At 45.0% G+C, this 15,764-nt stretch overlaps 1 protein-coding gene across 2 annotated transcripts in view; it reads right to left on the minus strand.

The window, feature by feature from the left end:
* Positions 1-2,821: 2,821 nt before the first annotated feature.
* Positions 2,822-15,764, minus strand: part of LCMT1 (leucine carboxyl methyltransferase 1) — a 50,286-nt gene continuing 37,343 nt past the window's right edge. The window contains exons 7-11 of one of the 2 annotated variants that reach the window (XM_080830519.1): positions 14,098-14,218; positions 10,115-10,216; positions 8,887-8,978; positions 4,863-4,960; positions 2,822-3,045 (exon numbers count right to left, since the gene is read on the minus strand). In XM_080830519.1, coding sequence (XP_080686645.1) covers positions 3,023-3,045; positions 4,863-4,960; positions 8,887-8,978; positions 10,115-10,216; positions 14,098-14,218 — 436 coding nt within the window. In that variant the 3' untranslated portion in view covers positions 2,822-3,022. The remainder of the gene's footprint in view (positions 3,046-4,862; positions 4,961-8,886; positions 8,979-10,114; positions 10,217-14,097; positions 14,219-15,764) is intronic. The other variant, XR_013968429.1, reaches the window with a different exon arrangement.

Below are 15,764 nucleotides of genomic sequence, written 5' to 3' on the forward strand. Positions count from 1 at the left end.
AGTGATCCCGGCTGGCATGCTGGCATGCTCCCTCACACGCGGCTGATCATCTAGCCAAGGCGCTGTTCCCTCACCTCTTTGTGTCATACTTCCTCAGGAAAGCTTCCTTGACCAGCTGCAATGGCTAGGCTACTTCAGTTATGTGAATCCGTGGCTGTCCCGCATGTTTGCCACGCGGGATGGCAAGTCATGTTTAACTGTGTCTTCTCCAAAATGTATGAAAGACCTCAAGTGAAGACCTAAAACTATACAAATGGCTAAAAAGTATTTGAAAAGATGCCCAAGGTCACCAACCATTAGGGAACCACAAACAAAATTACCTTGAGATTCTTCTTCATACCCATTAGAATGCCAATTTGGAAAACAAACCGACCCAGAAAATAACAGGCATTGTGAGGTTGTGGAGAAAGTACAACCTTTACATTAACTGATGAGAATGGAAAACAGTATGGAGGCTCCTCAAAAAATTAAAAACAGAATTGTCACTTAAACTCAAAATTCCACTTTGGGGATATATACTAAAGAGAATTGAAAGCAGGAACTCAAAACAGGTGTTTGTACGCCAATGTTCATAGCAGCATTATTCATGGTACCCGAGAATTAGAAATACCCAAATGTCCTTTGATAGATGAATGGATAACTAAAATGAGGGAGGAGGGAGGTAGAGGGAGGAAGAAGCCTATGGTGACCCATGAACACCAAATCCTGGGCTTCCAGGAAGAGGAAGCACTGGGCACAAAGAGGAGGAAAAAGTATGGATGGGTCGATGGAGGGGTGTCTAGGAGGTCAAGGGAGGGGCAGCGAGATCAACCCTCAAGGGGAGAGCTGGTCACCCATGTCAGAAGTTGCCAAGAGGTTGAGACAGTCAAGCATTGAGAAGCGGTCACTGAGTATGATGGTTGATGAGTTGATGTCACTGATGTCCTTTCTGAGTTAAGTTGTGTGTGTAGAAATGACAAGAGGTTTTAGAAGAGGCGGTGAGTGGCAAGAACTCCTGCCAAAAGTGAGGTTCAAGTTCCAACCCGAAAAGCTGAAACATGTTTCTGAAAGCTGTCTCAGTCGGAGATCTGGAGAAGGGTGGCACGAACAGGACATGAAGGCCGACTCCCAGGGAAGGGAGGAACCCTCTGTCCCTGGCAGCCCTCTGCACTCCCGTGAGAAACCGCGAGATGCTGGAGCCACCTCTCCCCCATGTCGTGCTTCTCAACTTCAGCATTTCCAATGTATCTCCTCTGCAATTTAGGCAACATCCCTGGACTGCATCTGCTAGTATTTCCTTAGTAACCGTCTTTAAATGGACTTCCCCATAAAATGAAATTGGCAGGTACTTTAAGGGACATCTCATAACACAACAGGAATGGTGCATCATTTGCCTTGAACAGAAGGTAATCCACAAAAAATACTAGGGAAAAAAAAGAAATATAATGGAAGCAAAGCAAGGTGTTTTCAATTCTAGCCAGATTCTGCTGCTGCCTCAGTTAGTGAAGTTTGAACACTTCAACCTTAACCTCTGATGAAAACCAAAACCAAAACCAAAACATCAGGAACAATCTAACATGGTATATATCTATATACATAAAAATGAAATAAGTATTAAAAAGCAATACTCCCCTTTCCTACTAGTTATGTGCTAAAATATTTTCTATTCTATATTTTTCTAAAATAGTGGATTTGATCCACTAAATGGATTCACCATCCACTAATGGCTTTCAAAACCATTGGATTAGTGAATGTTACTTAAGTGTTAAAGGCCTACCAGTACCAGCCTGAGAGCTTCCCCTTGAACTTCTTAATACTCCAAAGATTTCTGAAAAGGAAGTAACTTTTTCACAGGGCAATTCATTGTTATTTCATGCAGTATCAGTCAACCCCACCAACAGGCTTGATGTCCCACTCTTTAGAACACGGACCGCGGATTCCACTTGATGGGAGAAGGGACCGTCCTCTCTTTGGGAGGGGAGAGGGCCAGGGGGCGTCCTTACTGCCATCCCACACAGGCAGGATCAGGTACACAGCCCTACCCAATAACCAGAAGGGTCATCAGGGGTGGATGGGCCTTACTTTCAGAATTGCAGGATAAGCGTCCTGGGCCCCATGCATCTGTCCAACTCCATTAGTATCCCGTGATTCCTGTAACAGATCAACACAAACCTTTTGGCTTAAAACACTAACATTCTCTTATGGTTCAAGAGGCCAGAAACTTGGAATCCATTTCAGTGGGCTCAAGTTGTTGGTAATGCTGGTTCCCTCTGGAGGCCCCAAGAGTCTGTTCTCTAGCTCTTCCCAGCATCAGGTGGCCACCTACATGGCTGGTTCGGCCCCTTTGCCATTTCCAACATGCACTGTTCCTCTCTAAGTCCATCAGCACACCTCCTTCTCCTCCTCCCCCCGCCTCTCCTTGTAAGGACCCTGTGATTGCACTGGGCCTACCGGATACCCCGGGATAATCTGACCATCTCAAGGTCCTTAGCTTAATCACACCTGCAGACCCCCTTCGCCATATGAGGTAACACATTCAAAGGTTTGAGGGACAGGAGCGGATATTTTAGGGTCATCATTCAGCCGGCTGCAATAAACCAAGAAGGACTTAAGCAGGCAGGTCCCGGCCAGGGCAGAGACAGGAGCCGAGAAGAGCTCTGGCCTTGGGTAGAGGCCCGGGTCAAGGTAAACCCTCACATGGACACTAGGGCTTGAGCTCAGGCTGACTCATAGGGAGCAAGCCAAGGCTGGAGGAAGATTTGGGATCTTTGGTATCAGCTGATGAGGAGGTAAACCAGAGCCCACCCAGGGCAGTGGGGAGCGGCGGAGGACCAACGCGTGGGCGATTGGCAACAAATGAGATTTATTTCAACCATAAGTCAACGGGCACAGAAGGTGGTGCGACAGGCCTAGGAGCTGAGGCTTCTCGGGGTGTGGGATTAGGCTGACGGGCCAGGTCTGGCCACCACCCAGGAAATGCAGCCCAGCAACTCTGGGAAGGTCAGTGACTTCAGCTGCCAGCTCAGCATGGGCCTCCGAGAGATCAGTAAGTGATTTCCTTCAAACCTGAGGGAAGGAAACACACAGATGCTGTTAAGAGACGCACACCAGAGAGCAGTGCAAGCAAAGGTGGGAGAACGAGGCCCTGCTGGATACCTCCTCACTGCAGCTCTGCTCTCCTGAGTGGTAAGAGGAGATCATCCACAAGAAAGCAAGAAGTTGAATGAGGCTGTGTTTACAGGGATTTTGAAGGGATTCAGAAAGCACTGTCAGGGTTTATGGGCTCTGCGGTTAAGGCTGGAAGTCTACCCACTCTGCAGTGAACCCTGAGCAAATGCAGAGACACGACGATCTTCACCTCGCACGTATAGCTGTCACAAAGCAGCCCCCGACATAAAAATGTTCTGGATGTTCTTAATTTATAAAAACTAAAATCAGCTTAGTAGTATTATAAACAAACTACATTTCCAGAAGTGTGGCAAAGTTGAGTCGATTCGGGCATAGTGTCATGACAGAAGCTTTATAAAGCCATGAAAATTATTCTCACTGAGAGTTTCTCACAGCGAGGGGAAAATGCTGTTATGATACCAAATGGAAAAGATCAGGACTCCAAATACATAAGCGCAGAAATTCAATTCTGCTAAAAATGAAAAATTGCTAGAAAAAGAGTGGAAGGAAAAAGTTACCAGAGATCATCTCTGAGTGACATGCAGCTGATTTTTTTTTCTTCACTGGACTTTTTAGACGTTTCCAAAGTGCACCTGGGTGGCTCAGTCATTAAGTGTCTGCCTTCAGCTCAGATCATGATCCCAGAGTCCTGGGATCGAGCCCCGCATCGGGCATCCTCCTTGGCAGGAAGCCTGCTTCTCCCTCTCCCACTCCCCCTGCTTGTGTTCCCTCTCTCTCTGTGTCTCTCTCTGTCAAATAAATAAATAAAATCTTAAAAAAAGAAAAAAAAGAATGATGTTTTTAAAACTGGAGGGGGGCAGACAACAGTATAAACCCCACTAATACATTCTTTCAAATAGACAAATTTAAAAGGATTTTGTGGGCTGAACTGCTGGGTAAATTTATAAACTACTGGAACGCTAAGCCCCAGGGGGATAATTAACAGCCTCGAGTCAGCATGGAATGTTTGCAAGGAGGCCGCCCCTGCTGTGTCCTGTTCTGTGTTTTGTCTGGGCTCCCTGCCTAAGGCTGTATGTCTTTGGGCGAGTCTGCAGGACACTGCCCACGGGACACCTGAAGGGGGGCTGCTCCAGTTGAGGCTACACTGGGATCTAAATTGGTCTCCACGAGGCCGGGGAAATGCCCAAGAGAAGACCCTGGAGGAAGCAAGACCCACGTGGGGCAGTTGGAAAGGAGGAACTGGGTCAAGACTGAGGAAACGAGTAATACTGAACAAGGATCCACGCTCACGCCACAGCCTTCCTCTGCCAGGTGAGGGGACTTCACCTTAATCACAGAAGGTAAGGGGAGAAATTCGACCCGCAGTTGCATGGGTTTGCTGGAGACGTGCAGGACAATTTGCGTGCCTGGACCCTAGTAAACCTGGTTATAAGGTGATTCAAAAGACAAACACTGGTTACTTTTATTAAGATTATTGCTCTAAACTCTGAAGGTGTTTTCCCTTCCAGCAGAGGAAATGCCAGAGGACACCTCTAAAGGGCTATGGGTTTGTTAGTGTTGGTACACATGATTTGTGTGAACAATTCGTTTGGTTTCTGTGCTATAACAATAGAGGATATGACAGCTCATTTTCCACCTACTGCTCATGGACACATGCGTCTGATACGCCAGTTCTTTCCAGGTATGTCTTATGGCGCTTTGGAGCCAAAAGGTCCCCATTTCTAGGGCAGATCAATAGAAGTAAAATCATGTACCGAGTTCATGTCCTCCTTTGGTTGCCCAACAAAGGCAGTAATGCTGCATGAGCTGTTCGAGAAGCTCCATTTCATCCAGGAATTCAAGTGACTCTATTCTGTGGGGAGAACAAAAGTAGGACAATATCAAGTTCTACAATTAAAAATGAAGATGATGAGCCGAAGTTTATGGATATGGAAAGGTGTTCATATTATACTAAGAGGAAAGAAGCATGACAGTACCTATGATGCGATCTTTATTACAAAAAAATACCATAAAGTCAAAAGACAAATGACAAACTAGAAAAAAAAATTACAACACAAATGACAAAGGGTAGATTTCCCTTCTCTGTAAACAGTTGTTAAACTTCATGAGAAAAACTTTTAAAACTCAGGTTTAAAAGACAGGTAAAAGATACATTCACCAGAAAAGAAAAACAAGACGCTCTCAATCTCATTAAAATATGAGATACTTTTTCAACTATCAGATTGACGAAGATCAAAAGAAGGCTGATATGCACTTTAGCAAGGACATGGGGGAAAGATACTCGCTGTCCTGTGTTTACCAGTCAGATTACAAAATGGTACAACCTCTCTGCCCAGCAACTTGATCTCCTCTATTGATGCTGAAAATGCACATCCTCTTACCAAGCAATTCTGCCTTTTTAAATTTTTTTTATAGATTTTTAAAAATTTATCAGATAGAGATCACAAGTAGGCAGAGAGGCAGGCGGGGGGGGGGGGGGGGAAGCAGGCTCCCTGCTAAGCAGAGAGCTCGATGCAGGGCTCGATCCCAGGACCCTGAGATCACGACCTGAGCTGAAGGCAGAGGCTTTAACCCACTGAGCCACCCAGGCACCCCCAGCAATTCTGCCTTTTTAAAAAAATATTTTGTTTATTTATCTGACAGAGAGAGACACAGAAAGAGAGGGAACACAAGCAAAGAGAGTAGGAGAGGGAGAAACAGATTTCCTGCTGGGCAGGGAGCCTGATTAGGGGCTCAATCTCAGGACCCTGAACCACCCAGGTGCCCCACTCAGCAATTCTGCCTTCAAGATTTTGCCCTATGAGGGGTGCCTGGGTGGCTCTGTTGGTTAAGTGTCTGCTGCAGCTCAGGTCATGATCTTGGGGTCCTGAGATCAAGCCCCGCATGGGCTCTGGCTCCCTGCTCAGCAGGGAGTCTGCTTCTTCCTCTTCTTTTGCCCCTCCCCTCCTCATGGTCTCTCTCTTGCTCTTTCTCTCTCTCAAATAAATAAATAAAATCTAAAAAAAATTTTTTTTTACCCTATGAGTACAAAGATGTATATTCCAGCATATTCACTGCAGCATCATAGCATAAAACCTTAAACCAGAAGAGCTGGGTTAAATAAATTAAAGCACATTCACACAATAGGATAATATGTAGCTATCCAAAAGAATGGGAAAGTCTCTATGTATTGACACAGAACAGCCTCTACCACTCATCATGGAGTTCAAAATGGAAGTTGTGTAGTAAATAATGTGCAGGGCACACTATTATCTATGAAAGAGACAGTGGGGGATACACATGCTTGTATACACATAACTCTCCTCTGTAAAAATACAGTAGAAACTGGTAATGGTGCTTGTCTCTTGAGAGAATGTAGTAGACCAGGAGGGAGGGGAAACAGGATTGGAGGGTTGGTTTTTGTTTTTACTCTACCTTACTTTATTCTGTACATTTTCTTTTATAATGTGCTGGTATGATTTTTTTCAAAAAAGCATTTAAAAATGTAAGCTTTAAAACATACGCACACACAAATATGCAAAACATGTAAAATAGATTAATACATTTGTTTCTGTTAAAATATGGGCACGCTGTGGGAAATTCCAGGCATTTCCAAAAAGTATTAAGAAGAAAATTTAAAATGATCCATATGCCCACCATTCACAACAGTGATTGCTAACATTCAGGTACTGCCATTAGTCCAGGCTGGGGGTGGGGAGAAGTGCTTATGTATGTGCATTTGCTACTTGTGTTTCTGTGTTTGTGTTTTTGTTCCTGTCTTGGTAGGCAGGCCTAAGGGTCACATCTGAACTGAGAGTAACTAAGCATAACGTACTTGGCTTGCTTCCTACCTCCTATCAGAATTCACACAAGGCAGATTTGCCTAACACCAAGTTCTACAAAACACCAACACCATAATGAAGGCTCCAGGATGTTTAGCACCAAGTTCAGTTCTTAGGACACTAGATTGTGAAGCCATTCCCTAGACCGTGAACTCCAAGGCAGGCATATCTTTTGGTCTGTTTTGATCTCTGTTGTATGCTTTGTGCTTAGGAAAGTACATGGTGCATAGCTGGCACTCTGTATTTGTTAAAGAAACAGGCTTGCCTTAGACTTCTTTTTTATACATAGTATCCAGCAGAAGCCCTTGGCAAATGTAGACACAAACTACCAGGTATTCCGAGACTTGGGAGGGCTCTGTGGCCTTGGGCAGACAGACCAAAGCCCATCCCACCTCTGTCAGGGATACACAGTGCTAGCTCTACAAGGCCATGGAAACATGAGACAAATTATGGCCTAGAAAAAATTTGCTCCTGTGATGGCTACTGCTAGTGTAGAGACTCCTCCCAGGGCATCCAGACGAGCTGCCAGAGCATTTCCATTTTAGATGCCTGACCAGGGCTATTCAAAATAGTCACCTTGAAAACCAGCTTGTGAGCAAGGAAAATTCTGGAAGATTTCAGAAAACAGAGACCTGATCACATGGAGACATCTCTTTCACAAACCTTCAAGGTCTTGATGTAAATATTTGGAAAAAGTAGTGATCCTTCTAAAAATTAATATCAACTTCTGTGGAGAAGCAAGGTTTAAAATTCTAATTATCCTGTAAGAGACCTACACCCGTAGGTTCCCACAGGCAAGAGGAAACACAAACCAGGGAGCATAAAGTAACAATAAAACAAGAACTTAATTAAAGCTGGCACTAACAGTGCCTAGAGATAAATACAGTGTTGTTTATAACAGGGAAATTAAAGCACAACAAGAATAAACAATAAGGCACAACTAAACGCCCAGCTCTAGATTCAACTTTTTAACTACTATAAAGTTATTATCACTAATTACTCCATCCACATATCAATAGAAATACTAAGCATCATTGAACAGGACCTGGAAACCTTCTATATGTAGGTATATATTGGTATGTGAAGAGAAATAAAATCAATTGTTAAGTTTCTAAAAGAGGAGGGTGATTTATAGACCAATGCATGTAATATGAATCTACAGATTCAAAAACCAGGAACCTATATATCAATAAATATTCACCTTTTTTTACACACAGAAAAACACACCCCAACTTATTAACAGCAGCAATTTCTGGAGGGGCAGCTGCAGAATGCAGGTTTCCATTTCATGCATGTCATACGCAGCTTAAAAAGTGTTTTCAAACAATTTACTTTATAATTAAATCAAAATTTTGAACAATTTATTTTATAATGAGGGGAGAAGTCCGCTTAAAAATCTGTGAGCAAGGGGCGCCTGGGTGGCTCAGTGGGGTAAGCCTCTGCCTTTGGCTCAGGTCATGATCTCAGGGTCCTGGGACTGAGCCCCGCATGGGGCTCTCTGCTTAGTGGGGAACCTGCTTCCCCTTCCCCCTGCCTGCCTCTCTGCCTACTTATGATCTCCCTCTCTCTCTGTCAAATAAATAAATAAATCTTAAAAAAAAAAAATCTGCGAGCAGACCCTTTGGAAGCCCTTGGACAACATCATTCTGCTCCTCCTCCAAAACACAGGGATTGTGCAAAATTTCCACTTCCAGAGGGTGCTCTGGGAATGTTACAGGTGCGATTGCTTATTCTGACTAAAATAATCTGTGTGGTCATAGACCCTATCTCAGCAAGTGGCTAATGAGTTACTCTCAAGGCGTTATCAATGTTTAGTCTGTAATAGCAGATTAACTTGTTTCAAAGTAAGTCTAGTTAGGGTTTGAGGATTTGTTGTTGTTGTTTTTTTACATTAAAGAGAGTTATGCCTGTAATTCATAGTTGTTCGCCGTGAGGCTAACTACTGCCGATCCCGCACCTGCTCACTTCAGCTTGAGGCAATTTGCTGTACAGTTCCATCATGTCGACTGCTGACGCCGTTTCCCACCCATTCGACAGGAGCCGTTCTTTCTAGAATGTGTGGTGGAGAGAAACGGAGAAGGTACAAGGCACTGGCGTACAAATCCAAGACACTCTTCAAGCACGTGCAATTTCTCTTAGATGACTCCTCTTTTGAAAGCCTGTCCTGGCCCCTACCTTCCTTCTTTTTACTTTTCAATTTTCTACACTGAACGTGCACTGTTACAATGGGAGAGAAGTCCCCTGAGTATATTTAAAGAGAAGTACAGAAACTTCTCCAGGAGCAACAGTTTTGAAAGCATTTGAGTGGTAATGTGACGAAGACCTGTAAAATCTAACCTATTTTATGGAGGCAAAAAAAAAAGATACTTAGGAAAATCTATTCGATTCCGGCGGGGCGCCTGGGTGGCGGAGTCAGTTAAGTGTCTGACCCTTGGTTTCAGCTCAGGCCATGATCTCAGGCTTCTGGGACTGAGCCCGAGTCAGGTTCCACGCTCAGTGTGGAGTCTGCTTGAGATTCTCTCTCCCCCCACCCACCCTTCCTGCTCGTGCTATCTCTGTCTCTCAAATAAATCTTTAACAAAAAGGTTTATTAGATTCTGAGAAACTTAAGGGAAATATCAAGTACAAAGTTTGGACCATGTTTGGATACTGTTTCAAACATACCAAGTATAGATTTTTTTTTTTTTTTTAACAATTCAGGAGATCTGAACACACACTGGGTAGTGGGTGCTATGAAGGAGTTCTGGTTGATTTGTGAGGTGTGGCAAGGGTATGATCCTATGGGTCAGAAAGTCCTTACTGGCACGAAATTCACACTGAAATGTTTATGGGTGGAAAGATATACTACCTGGGATTTGCCTTAAAATATTCCAATGACAACACCAACACAAACTGGGGATAAATAAAACAATTTGGACAAAATGTGAATTACTGAAGCAGGCTGATGGGAAAAAGGGTGTTCCTTTTACCATTCTGTGTACTTTCATGCTGTTTGAAAATCTGTATGATGAAAGTTTTAAATGCTGGGGTATAGAAAATGTCCACATATATTTTCCACATTGAGGGCTTGGCCTTCCCTAGCATGATGAACTAGCGGCCCCCGTGTAGCCCCAGCTTCTCAGATGTGTGAAGGGAAGATGCCCTTCCCTGGGTGGCTCAGGGCAACAGAGTACCCACTCTCTGACCTGTGACTCTAACGACTTGCAGGTCTGCACTCCCGCCAGGTCACACTGTCGCCTCCGTAGGTTCTCGATCATGATCTGTCCAAACCGGTCCTCCATGTTCACCTGGGAAGGGAAAGAGGAGGGTGGACACAGCCAGAAGGGTTTCTCTTTTTCTCGAATATGCGAAACAAGACATCGGCACCCTATTTCTAACCAGTCAAGGCCGACATCTGTTGATACCCAGGGCAGGTCACAGAATTGGGTGCAGGCACAGCATGCAGAGGCGACAAGGGCGTACACTGTGACAGCCTCTAGGAGGACAACTGGATGGGCGGCGCTCGGCCTGGGAGGCGGCCACGCCGCTGCCAGCACGCTGTTCTGTGGGTTCACTCATGTGTGCTCGCAAGGGTGCAAGAATGTTTACGGCAGCATTACGTGGAACAGGAAGGAGCTGGGAAGGGTTTAAATGCCCCTCACCTGGGGTCAAAGAAATTCTAGCACGGTCATTTAATGGAATATTGCATTGCCATGAAACAGAAAAAAAAAGAGGAAGTACATGAAGATATAGACACAGACACAGATATGGAATGATTTCTTAGGTAACAAACTCTTGAAAGGTAAGGTACAGAGAAATGTGTAGAATATGCTCCTATCCACCTTTAAGAAAAAAAAGAACAGCCTTTGTCTACATTTATATATGCACAAAATAATTCTGGAATCTGGCCCTGTTGCTTCCCATGTTAGAGGGCAAAAGTCCAGGGTAGGAGAGAGGCTTGCCTTTCCCTGTCCATCCTTTTGTACTTCTGATTTTTTAAAAAAATTTCACATGTAATGTTACTTCTTAAGAACCATTTTAAACCAGTTTAAAAGACTATTAAAGTGTATATACACACAAATCCACAAAACAGAATACAGTGTACATTATCATAAGGTATATGCTATTACCCTGCCACAAATAAAGTATCTAAAATTCATTGCTTTAATATATAGAATGATTCCCAGAGTTCCGTGACAACATTGCCAGACAAGAACCAGTATTACTCTCTTTTGGTGGATGTGTGAGGGTTATGGGGCACTAATGGTCACACTGCCCACTATTTTTTCAGGATCGAAGGGTGTCTGAGCACACGCTTCGTCCTTTCACTCCCTGGGTTGGAATCCTGGCCCGACACTTTCTAGCTGTGAGGCTGGGCGGCTGTGGGCGAGCTGTCTAATTCTCTGTGCTTCGGCCCCCTTACCCACAAAACCTGGGGGGCTATTGTGATAATCAAGTAAGTTAACATATGCAAAACTTGTGGGATGTGCCTGCTAGCTAGTCAGCAAATTCTACAAAGTTGCTATCCTTCTTATATCAGTATTGACATGCTCATGATTTACGCGGTTTTTGTCATTTTAAACTACTGATCAGAAAGCCATGAAAGGCATGGGAATATTCAATACACATGAGTATGCCGATGATTTTTTATTTGTTAGAAAATTAAGTTAAATGTTTATTATTCACAAAATGAGGATGGGAGGTGGGAACCGCATCAGTTTAGGGATGGCTTGGACAATGGAGTGGAACCTGGCACCTCCCCAGGCCTGCCCAAAGTAACAGGGTCTGTGGTCAAAATTCACATTCATACCCTGTTGAATAAGAGAAAACACGAGTGAGGGGTGCCTGGGCGGCTCAGTGGATTAAAGCCTCTGCCTTCGGCTCAGGTCATGATCCCAGGGTCTTGGGATCGAGCCCCGCATTGGGCTCTCTGCTCAGCCGGGAGCCTGCTTCCTCCTCTTCCCTGCCTGCTTCTCTGCCTACTTGTGATCTCTGTCTGTCAAATAGATAAATGAAATCTTAAAAAAAAAAAAAAAAAAGAGAAAACATGAATGAAACAAGGTGGACAAACCCAGGTGAACACTCACAATGTGTGTCAACAGAAAGCAGAATTCATTTTCCCCAGGCATAGTATCCTGCAAGCAAAGATAGATTCCCAGGATCTACAGAAAAGACAAATGAGGCTGGCTACCATTATACCCATTCACCAGTACTGCAGACTGAGTCTGAGGAGTGCCCCCAATTAAAAAGAGGGAAGGAAGAAAACTCAACCACGAAATACCTAGATAAGAACCTGGCCTATATAAGAACTTGGCACAGGGTGGCAAAAAAGTCAACCAGGTCTAGCCTTAGATCTGTCTGTAGGTATGTTGTAGTGGGCAAGGCCTTTACTGCTCTTGTCTATAATAAATTTTAAAAATAAAATGAGGCTAAAAAAGTAAAATCAGTAAAAGCAAAATAAAAGAAGCAATAAAAATAGCTACCATGCATGGGGGCGCCTGGGTGGCTCAGTGGGTTAAAGCCTCTGCTTAGCCTCAGGTCATGATCCCAGGGTCCTGGGATCGAGCCCCGTATCAGGCTCTCTGCTGAGCGGGGAGCCTGCTTCCTCCTCTCTCTCTGCCTGCCTCTCTACCTACTTGTGATCTGTCTGTCAAATAAATAAATAAAATCTTTAAAAAAAAAATAGCTACCGTGTATTCAGTGCTTGTCATATGCCCACTGCTACACATCATCTCATGAGTTCCCTTAATAATCCAGAGAAGTTATCCCTTTAAAAACAAGGACCTGGGGGGGGCACCTGGGTGGCTCAGTGGGTTAAGCCTCTGCCTTTGGGCTCAGGTCATGATCTCAGGGTCCTGGGATCGAGTCCCGCATCGGGGTCTCTGCTCAGCGGAGAGCCTGCTTCCTCCTCTCTCTCTCTCTGCCTGCCTCTCTGCCTACTCATGATCTCTCTCTGTCAAATAAATAAATAAAATCTTAAAAAAAAAAAAAAAAAACAAGGACCTGGGGGATGCCTGGGTGGCCAAGTCGGTTAAGGTGCTGTCTTCAGCTCAGGTCATGAGCCCAGGGTCCTGGGATCGAGTCCCACATTGGGGGGTCCTTGCTCAGCAGGGAGCCTGCTTCTCTCTCTGCCTCTGCCTGCCACAATGCCTGCTTGTGCGCGCGCTCTCTCTCTCTCTCTCTCTCTCTGACAAATAAATAAATAAATAAATAAAATCTTTAAAACAACAACAACAAGGACCTAAGGCTCCAAGAGATCCAAAGAACAGCTCAGGCCTGCCTGACAGCCAGACAGTGCCATAACTGCCCCTGTACAAATTAACTCACTTACTCCTCACTACAACCCTATGAAGTCAGGACTGTTATTATTCCCATTTTTCAGATAAGGAGACAGGCACAGAGAGGTTATGAAACTTGTCCAGGTCATGCAGCTAAGCAGTCTACCTCGAGAGCATGGACTCCCAACCACCATGCAATTCTGCTGAAGGTCACTGAGCCAGGCATAAGAGCGAGAGCCAGGATTCAGACCCAAGCTGAGTAATTTTAAACCTCGAAAGCATAACCCTTTCCACTAGGTCAGAAGAGAAAAACAGGCAGCCGGTGGTCCAAACTCAGTGATCTCAGAAATCAGGAAATTTTCTTTTCAAATAAAACCAAGACTGGTCTCGGACCAAGGTCCTGAAAAATTGGGAGTTCTCAACTCTAACTCACACACCCACACAGTAACAACCAACTGGCACTGAGCGGGGGACCGTCCCATCAGATGGGACATGGACACTCTGGTTCACCATAGTCCTCACCACTCCTGCTTGCCTTACACTGGCCAACTTGATCCATTTGCATCACTGGCCTGCATCTGAAGGAATCGGAGTTTGCTACCCCTCCACCCATGGGACAGCCAAAATTCCCTTCACCAAGGTCTCTTGGTGACTCTACAGTAAATACAATGATAAAAGAAGAACTCAAAAAACTTCCAAGATAGAAGTATCAAGGACTCTGGCCATAAGTTTGCTGGAAATCAAGAAATCAGCGATGCTGGGGATTGCCAGAATCAATGAAAAAGGAGGTGTGTGAGTGGCCAGAGGCAGAAGGAAAAGAGTAAGTGGGAACACATACTGAGGTTGCTCGGAGAGTGTTAAGCCACCACGGAAATAGAGGCAGGATGCAAATGTCTCATGCTCCCATTTACCTGTTCGTAGTTTATGAACATGGCAGTGTCAAAACTGCTGGCTGCCCACTTGAGAAGGTTGGCCGACTGCTCCGGAGTCATATAAACCAGCACACATTCGGTGATCAGGAGTGTTGGCAATCTTAAGAGAAGAAAAAAGGCACATCCACATGTATTCATCAAACGGACTCTCTAGGGATGACTGGGTGGCTCAGTTGGGTAAGCATCCGGCTCAGGTCATGAACTCGGGGTAGTGAGATCAAGCCCACATCAGGCCCCCCCACTCAGTGCGGAGTCTGCTGGAAATTCTCCCCCTCCTACCCACTATGCTCCTCCCCCTGCACGCATGCTCTCTCTCTCCCCACCGCCTCAAATAAATAAATAAATAAAGTTGTCAAGTATACATTAAAAAAAGTGGGATTCTCTAATGGCACACATGTGGCAGTACTGGTGGGGCAGTAAAACCCTGTTTTTCACACCCCAGGAAAACAAGACGCACTGAACAAGCACATCAACAATCACTGTAGTCATAGATGTAGAACACCATTGTGACCCAAAGTCTCAGACTGTAAAAAGGTGAGCAATGAGCAAGGATTTGTCCCGCTTGTGAAACAGTGTTAAAGGCACGTGGTGTTGTGTAGACATAGCTACAAAGTCTCCCCTTCCCCTACCCCAGATAGTCCAGAATGGTGGAGGAATAGGAGACCTTGGTTCTGTCTGGTCCCAGGAATTCAGCTAGACAGCTATCACATCATTCTGAACACCCACAAACTCAACCGGAGATCGAAGAATAGCTGCAACTCGACAAATAGAAAAGGGACCACTTTCTGCAAGGCAGGAGGTGCAGAGAAGTGAATCCGAGGCAATATACTGGAAGATAAACCGCGGGGGTTGGGGGACCCTCCATAAACCGGCACCAGAAAGTGACAGAGCAGCAGAGCACAAAATCGGAACTTTCAGATGTCTCTCCTGGTGTGGGATGTCCCTGCCTGGAAGGTGCTCAGGTGGTGAAGCAGGGCAGAATCCTGGGTGGGAGAGTGTAGTCTCAGGATCCCAGGGTCCCAGAAAGACCGGGGGTGCCTGAGTGTGGCAGAGCTCCTGGGCATTGGAGCAGGGAAGCCGGATGCAATCAGAGAGCCCAGGAGGGGGTTCTCAGCTTGGGGTTGCTATAAGCTGTGAACCAAGGCATGGTCAGGTGACTGCTCCCGGACTAGGGGCCCATTAAGCAGCAGAACCACCACAAGAACTCCCTTCCTCCCCTGGGAGGCGTGGCACAGGTGCACACTGCAGGAGTCAGCACAGTTTGCGGACTCGAAAGGGATCATGTGCCTGAGATAGAAATGCTTGGTCACAGGCTGGATGAGGACAGAGTGTGGTTGGAGACCAAGGATACCAGAGTGATTGACTGCTTTCCTCTGAGGGCTCACTGATATCAGACTGGATAAAAAAGCAAGACCATTGATATGCTGTCTGCAAGAGACTCATCTTAGACTCAGAGACACCTCCAGAAAATGATAAATGGAAAACCATTTATCATGCTAACGGACATCAAAAGAAAGCTAGGATAGCAATCCCTATATCAGACCAATATATTTGAAACCAAAGACTATAATACTAGATGATGAAGGACACTATATCATAAAGGGTCTATCCAACAAGAATATCTAACAATCGTAAATATTTATGCC

This window comes from Martes martes (assembly GCF_963455335.1).
Source record: "Martes martes genome assembly, chromosome: 18".
Lineage (NCBI taxonomy): Eukaryota > Metazoa > Chordata > Mammalia > Carnivora > Mustelidae > Martes > Martes martes.